Source organism: Frankliniella occidentalis, unplaced genomic scaffold, assembly GCF_000697945.3.
Source record: "Frankliniella occidentalis isolate FOCC.00 unplaced genomic scaffold, Focc_3.1 Scaffold36, whole genome shotgun sequence".
Lineage (NCBI taxonomy): Eukaryota > Metazoa > Arthropoda > Insecta > Thysanoptera > Thripidae > Frankliniella > Frankliniella occidentalis.
In genome coordinates, this window is record NW_026267166.1 from 698,981 (window position 1) to 706,350 (window position 7,370).

General features: G+C 53.9%; 2 protein-coding genes across 2 annotated transcripts in view; one reads left to right on the top strand and one right to left on the bottom strand.

The window, feature by feature from the left end:
* The window catches only part of LOC113202400 (cGMP-specific 3',5'-cyclic phosphodiesterase-like), a 16,613-nt gene extending 11,306 nt beyond the window's left edge, over positions 1 to 5,307 (top strand). The window contains exons 9-17 of the mRNA XM_052266189.1: positions 129 to 401; positions 844 to 1,073; positions 1,164 to 1,269; positions 1,349 to 1,492; positions 1,596 to 1,929; positions 2,487 to 2,632; positions 2,718 to 2,801; positions 2,903 to 3,050; positions 3,141 to 5,307. Coding sequence (XP_052122149.1) covers positions 129 to 401; positions 844 to 1,073; positions 1,164 to 1,269; positions 1,349 to 1,492; positions 1,596 to 1,929; positions 2,487 to 2,632; positions 2,718 to 2,801; positions 2,903 to 3,050; positions 3,141 to 3,409 — 1,734 coding nt within the window. The 3' untranslated portion in view covers positions 3,410 to 5,307. The remainder of the gene's footprint in view (positions 1 to 128; positions 402 to 843; positions 1,074 to 1,163; positions 1,270 to 1,348; positions 1,493 to 1,595; positions 1,930 to 2,486; positions 2,633 to 2,717; positions 2,802 to 2,902; positions 3,051 to 3,140) is intronic.
* Positions 5,308 to 5,751: 444 nt separating this feature from the next.
* Positions 5,752 to 7,364, bottom strand: LOC113202398 (clumping factor B-like). The gene is made up of 3 exons (XM_026416601.2): positions 6,819 to 7,364; positions 6,224 to 6,316; positions 5,752 to 6,013 (listed from the first exon to the last, which is right to left on the bottom strand). Exons 1-3 carry the CDS (start codon positions 7,322 to 7,324, stop codon positions 5,941 to 5,943), a joined length of 672 nt encoding a protein of 223 aa, XP_026272386.2. The 5' UTR covers positions 7,325 to 7,364; the 3' UTR covers positions 5,752 to 5,940.
* Positions 7,365 to 7,370: the final 6 nt, after the last annotated feature.

Genomic DNA, 7,370 nt, shown 5'->3' on the forward strand with positions numbered 1-7,370 from the left:
CCCGGCCCCGGCGGAGCCCTCCCCCTCCTACTCCGTCTCGCGGGCGGGGGGTCAGCAGCGCGGACCATTATGTATGCCTCCCGCTATGGACGAAAAGTGTACGACGTGTCGCTGTGTGCTGCTTGCAGAACATCGTGTTCAACACGGTGTTCGAGCTGCGCGCCAAGGACGAGGACGCGCTCGTGTACCGGCCCACCAGCCGCGACCAGAAGCAGAGCCGGCTGGCGCAGATCGCCAAGTACGTCGCGGCCACGGGCCAGATCCTCAACATCGGCGACGTGTCCTCGTGGATGAGCCAGGAGGTGCGCGAGATGGACGGCTTCGTCACCCGGGCCATCCTCTGCATGCCCATCCTCAACGGCCAGAAGACGGTCATCGGCGTCGCCCAGCTCATCAACAAGGTAGGCGGAGCGACTGACGGACGGTGAGAGGAGACGGCGAGAGAGCGAGCGCGACTGTGTGGGTAGGCGAGAGAGCGCCGGCGAGGTAGGCAACCCGTCGGGCCGCTATGCACGCGTGCGCGGCGGGCTTGCCTACGCGAGCTCTGCAGGCGCTTTGCTCTGCCAGCCGTGAGGCGAGAGCGCCGGCGAGGTAGGCAATCTCTCGGGCCGCGATGCAGGCGAGCCCAGCGGGTCTGCCTATGCCAAACTTCGCAGGCGCTCTGCCATGGCTCCTAGTGTGAAATATCGGCACAAAATATTCATCGTTACCATCCAAATGAATTCAGAATTCGCCCTCACCCCAACAGTTGGACATTTCCTCGTTTATTTCCCATTCCCAGTTGGTCAAGACAAACTCTCTAAGTATCACCGCGCCCTTGGTCGCTTGCTCGCTTTATTGCAGGGGTCGGGGCAGCCCTTCTCGGATTGCGACGTGACCATCTTCGAGGCGTTCGCCATCTTCTGCGGCCTGGGCATTCACAACACGCAGATGTACGAGAACGCGTGCAAGCTCATGGCTAAGCAGAAGGTGGCCCTCGAGTGCCTGTCCTACCACGCCACCGCCTCCAACGACGACACGGCTCGGCTCAGCGAGGAGGCGATCCCGTCCGCCGAACACTTCAACCTGTACAGGTAGGTACTCGTCATCGAGGCTACTACTGGGAATCCTGTGCGTCTTTCCTGAGCTGTTCTAAAACGAATCATTTTCCGTCCACTCTTCAGTTTTACGTTCGTCGACTTCGAGCTATCGGACGAGGATACGTGCCGAGCCACCATCCGCATGTTCCTGCAGTGCAACCTCGTCAAGCAGTTCCAGATACCGTACCAGGTAGGTGGCAGCAGCGAGCAGGCAAAGGGCCGGCGCCGGCAAGGAGAAGAGTCACTGCTCACCTTTGTCGCCCGTTTAGGTGCTTTGCCGCTGGGTGCTGAGCGTCAAGAAGAACTACCGGCCCGTCAAGTACCACAACTGGAGACACGCCCTCAACGTGGCGCAGACGATGTTTGCCATGCTCAAGACGGGCAAGATGGAGCGCTTCATGACGGACCTCGAGGTGACTGCTTCTCACAGTTCATTACGGATTCAGTGAAGCAATACAAAAAAAAATGATGTGCAGCCTTTGTAATCTTGAACGTTATGTTTGTGCCGTCTATCAGATTTTGGGCCTGCTGGTGGCATGCCTGTGCCACGACCTGGACCACAGGGGCACAAACAACGCGTTCCAGGCGAAGACGGAGTCGCCGCTCGCCATCCTCTACTCCACGTCCACCATGGAGCACCATCACTTCGACCAGTGCGTCATGATCCTCAACAGCGAAGGCAACAACATCTTCGAGGCCATGTCCACCAACGACTACCGCGCCGTTATGCGCACCGTCGAGAACGCCATCCTCTCAACCGACCTGGCCATGTACTTCAAGAAGAAAGACTCGTTCAAGGAGCTTGTCGACAACGGCGAATTCGACTGGCAGAGCGAGTCCAAGAAAGACCGTAAGTCGCTTCTGGGAGGGGGATTATAAAGGGTAGAGAGGGGGAGCAAACTCGGAGAGAGGGTTTGCTTTGTTGGCCAACTGACTAGACTGACTCCCCGGAGACGTTCTTTACCTCTCTTTACGGACAGCAGAGCTGTATACTTTTGCGCTTATCAGACGAGAATTTAAAAGATCTATTCCCCCCGGAGAGCTCCCCGGCTGCCCTCGGCCAGGCTTCCTGCTGATGTCCTGCGCGGGCGCAGGGGCACCTCTGGGGTAGGCAGAAGCGGCGCAGTCTGAGGGAGGAGAATGCCTACCCTTTGGGGGAGAGGGGGGAGGAGTTACCAAGCGACCATCTCTCTCGTAGCAATGGGAACTCGGCATCAACTTCGGAGTACACGTTTCTTTTTAAACTGACCTTCTACCGAAGTTTATGGACGTTGACTTTGAAGTTCGACTCTTCAGCCAAATTTCACCAATAACTTCGACGATACTTATTCGACCACCCACGAGTACTCCAGTTATTTTCTTGAGGCTATTGTCCCTTTACTCACGCACTCCTCGCCCTCCCGACAGTGTTGTGCGGCATGATGATGACGGCCTGCGACGTGTCCGCCATCGCCAAGCCGTGGGAGATCCAGCACAAGATGGCCAAGCTGGTGGCGGACGAGTTCTTCGACCAGGGTGACCTGGAGCGCATGCAGCTCAACCAGCAGCCCGTCGTGAGTACCTTCACTTCCTCGGAGTCTAGTCTAGTAACACAGACGAAGGGTTCGCGGTAACTGTAACAATTGTTTCGATGCGCAGGCCATGATGGACCGGGAGCGCAAGGACGAGCTGCCGCAGATGCAGGTTGGGTTCATCGACGTCATCTGCCTGCCGTTGTACAAGGTAACCCCCCCCCCCCCCTCTCTCTCTCTCTTAACATCACAAACAAACAAAAATTGCTGCCAATGCGTAATCCCTTGACTTGACACGCCTGTTCTCCACAGACGCTGGCCGACACCTTCCCGTGGATCCAGCCCCTGTACGACGGGTGCGCCTCCAACCGCAGCCACTGGCAAGACCTCGCCGAAAAGGTGGAGATGGGGCTGACGTGGATCGACCACGACACCATCGAGAAGCCCATCGAGGAGTTCAGTGAGTATAAGTACTCGACGCTAGCGACACGGCACACACGACCGGAATTGTCGCTGACGGGGTCCTGCCCGGCGTTTCTGTGCCCCGCAGAGGAGTCCGAGCGCGTGGAGGACATCGAGCTGACCGTGACGACGTTCAACCGCGCGCAGCCGGAGGACGGCGACGGTCAGGCGCTGCGGCCGATCAACGGGGCCTCGGAGGGTCGGCACGGCGCGTCGCTCCGCAAGCACCGCGTCGGCCTAGCCAGGAAGGTGCGGGCGCTGGCCGGCGGCGGGGGCGGCCTCGGGGGCGGGGTCGGCGACGAGGCCACCGCCACGCAGCACCGCAAGGCGCGCGCCCGGCTGTGCGCGCTGCTGTGACACGCGCCCGGGCTGGCCGCCGCCGCCCCCGCCGCCCCGCTGCTGCTCCAGTGTGCCGACAAGTAGTGCCTAACCGAGGCGCACCTTCAGCAGCGGGCCGGCGCGCTCACGGCCAGCGACCCGGGACCCAACTCAGCGACTTTGTACACTGGCGGACCGAAGGGAGGAGGACGTTTTACTTTTGAAACGTTTGTGATTGCGACTCGGGGGCTCAGTGCCCTGCCCGTGGTGCTTGGACGTTTAAGGCCCCGCCGCCGCTGCGGGCGGCCGCCCCCGAAGTCAGCGCCCTCCTCGTCGTCGGAGATGATTAACTCGAGCATAAAGTTTTTTTCATTGTTAAAATCCTAGTCAAAATAGGAGGAGATAAAAAGGTTTGGACGGAAACGATAACTGCACAGGGTGATACCGTACGAGAAGCAGACGGTCATTGCCTGGGTTATTGCGATATTGTAAGATATATTTTCTATTTTGTGATTTGCCATTCTGCAGGCTGTCAAATACTCTTAACTGACGGTATTTCTGAATTTGTACTCGTCTCTTCCTCTCGTACTTCCATGAAAATGTTTCATAATTAGTCATCTCGAAATATTAATTTACCCCTGTCAAATATTTTACCGTGTTTTTATCAGAGGTGAATGTATACAAATATTCAAACACGCCTGCCGCAAGAATTGAAATTCCTCGCTAAATAAGTCAAATATTCATCTTTTACTGCCTTAGTAGGCAGATTTTACAGGTATTTACGCTACCTTTCTAAGGTGGAGAGCTTGCAGACAATGATACTCTTGTTTAGATTCGATTACCTTGTGTCCTAGAGGCTTTTACAAATCCTAAACAATTTTTTTCATAATGAAGGATGGAACTACAGTTACAGAAACAAATGGATACGGGGGTGAAATTGGCCTCTAGATAAGCTCAGAGAAGGAGTATTTCTTTCTCTTTCTAACTCTGAAGTTGAATGTAATGTTTTATTAGACTTTGCACATTAGGAGAGTGCCTCTACTCGAGAGGCTCCCGAAGAAAGTGCATTTCTTCTGTTATTGTGAATGAAGTTCTTTCATGTTGGTCTCTGTGATAGTCTAAACTAAGTTGGAGTCTTCTTCCACTAGCAAATGAGCGTTGCAATAATTAATTGTGTACTTTAATCTTAAGTACTTTAAGGCCTGGGCCGTTTGATGCCCTTATTGGACGCATTTTTCTTCTTAAGATGTACTGTATAGTGAATTAAGGATTTTCATGATAATTTCTTCTTGCCAATTTATTGATTGGACTGATGTCTTAGATGGACTAAGAACGATCGTTCGGAAGGGTGCGTGCATGCATTCTTTCTCGAAGCCCCCCAAAATGTGTTGTTAATAAGGCTATCTTTTTTAATAAACGAAGTGCCCACAAGGAAAAACAAATTTCATAATCAGAGCCTTGAAGGAGAAGCCTAATAACTGTTCATGTGCATTTGCCTGTACATCAATGCATTTTTAACACAACATTTTTAAATCTGTTCGGAAAATAGAAAGCCACATTATTTGAGATGCAGTATCAGTAATAGTTTCCTTTCCTTGCAAATTTAAGATGGTGCTTCAAAAGATTGTAGAGACATTAAGGCCCAGTAGGACGTTCTTATGAGTCAGAAATTAAAGTCCATTCCTCACTTGAATTTTGATTGCATTGGTCCTGAACAGGAATGGAGAAAATGTAAGCGGTTGTGTTTTGTTTTTAGTGATATTACTTTATGTAATGCAAGTCTAAATGTGAAAGATTATTTCAAGTTATTTACATAAAAGAGATTTATATAAAGCAACAAAGATGCGCCTTAGATTTTTCAACTGGTGTTTGACGATAGTGTTACGTTTTTTGTATGTATAAGAATAAAATGCTCGTAGATTACGTGCTGAATTAAACTTGGCGTCTCTGTCCTTCGTCGTCCGCTAAATCCCTGAAAAATTCCCAGCGCCAAACCAAACGGATGCCCGACGCCGCGTCACCTGCAGCAGGCCGGGGCGTCCGCACGACTTAGCGCAGGAGTGCGACGATGGCTCACTCCCGTGAAATGTTGCGAACCGGGCTTGCCAAGGGCATCACCACGTCGCAATGGCTTCCTGGGGGACATGTGACCGTCCATCAGCTGTGATACAGAACTCGTCAGCTCTTTTGGGTGGCGAACAGCTCGCGCATAGCTCGGACACCTAAGGTGTAGCTTCAACAACAAACGTTCTGCCGAAACTGGCTAGACCGCATTAAGCTTTTACGATATTGTATGCTCTCTTTTTTTTTCGACCTCTTTTTTTTCGTGCGCACTCATCAAAATGACTGGCTTTGCTCACAAACAAAATAATGACGAGCGCTTTTTGGGTGCGAAGTTTATATATTATTTCCACGCAGTTTTATAATTATTCTTACATATTTACAGTCTAGAGTAATCACAGCATGGGGGTAGTTTAGGTCGTGACATGGATGGCACCCCCTGGCCGGCAGGATGGCCCCGGCCTGCGGAGCCCACGAGCCGTAGCGGCACGGGCGCAAGCCGAAGGGCCTTACGCGGCGGGCGTGGCCTGGGTGGCGTTGTTCGGCTCATCGTAGTAGATCGTCACCACCTCCTTCTCCGCCCTGCGTCACCGGGGCAGAAAACAAACAACACGTGAGTGACGGAAGCGACCCAGCCCCGCCAGAGTCGTCAGGCGATTATCGTCGATTTGAAAATGACAATTATTACGCGGTTGTTGGTGAAATTCGACTCAAATTTTTCTCGACAATAACTGCCGAATAATAATGAATAGAGCATGAAGTACCTCAAACAATCTGACAATTTGCACTTACACCGGGCTTGGGGTGGCGACCGTCAAGGATGAGTTGTCGTCATCTGCCGCGCCCAGGACGCCGACTTCGTAGGTCACGGTCTTGATGAGATATCTGCCGATAGACAGCAACGGATCAGAATTGAATTTCGGATGCGTGACTTGAATCAATACTTGTAATCTACTACGTGTGGGTATGTGGCCGCTGATTCGCCCCGTCTGCATTGGAAGTGCTGTATCGCACGCACATGCGGGTGGATTTGCCTATCGTCTCTAACCACGGCGCGTTAGTGATGATCATCTAGAAAGCACGTCCGTCATTCACCGCCACGAAATTGCCAAGTTGAGCCGCCAATGCGAGCTCTCATAGCGCCTGATAGGCAGGCAACATCGTGCCTGCGTTGCATGCGTGTATTGCGGGCTGGCCTACCCCTATTCTCGCAGGCGCGCCTAGCTTCCGCAATTTGCCGAATGAATCTGAGAAAATCGGACGTACTCTCTCTGGACGATCCCCAACAGTCCGAGCTAGCGATAGGCAACCTGCACGCCAGGTTGCACTCACTACAGCCCAACTACGAGAGTGGGAGTGAGCGGCCTGGTGTTGAAGGTGTACTTACAGAGTCTGGGTGCTGTTGTCGTCGGATGAGGCGTTCTCCGCAGTCGCTGCGACCGGAGCGGTCATGGCGTCCTCGGCCTGACGCCGCTTCCTGTCCTTGGGCTTCTTGGCGTCCTTCTCATCACTCTCGTCGCTCTCATCGTTCGCCCTCTTGGCCACCTCCTCTTCCGGTTTCTTGGCGTCCTTTTCATCACTCTCGTCGCTCTCGTCGGTCGCCCTCTTGGCGTCCTTCTCCTTCGCCTGTCTCTTGGCCACCGCCGACTCTTCGCTGCTCGATGAATCAGACTCATCGGAGTCGGAGTCCGAGTCCGAGTCCGAGGAGGACGCTTGCCTGCGCTTCCGGGTGCCGCTCCAGGACACCTCCTGGGTCTCGTCGCTCATGGAGTCGCTCATGGGGTCGTCGACGGCGCGGCGCTGGGGCTGGGGCTTGGCGGGCGCCATCTCCTCGTCTGACTCGGCAGACGCGGGCGTCACGGCGGCGCGGCGCTGGGGCTTGGCGGGCGCCATCTCCTCGTCTGACTCGGTGGACACGGGGGTCACGGCGGCGCGGCGC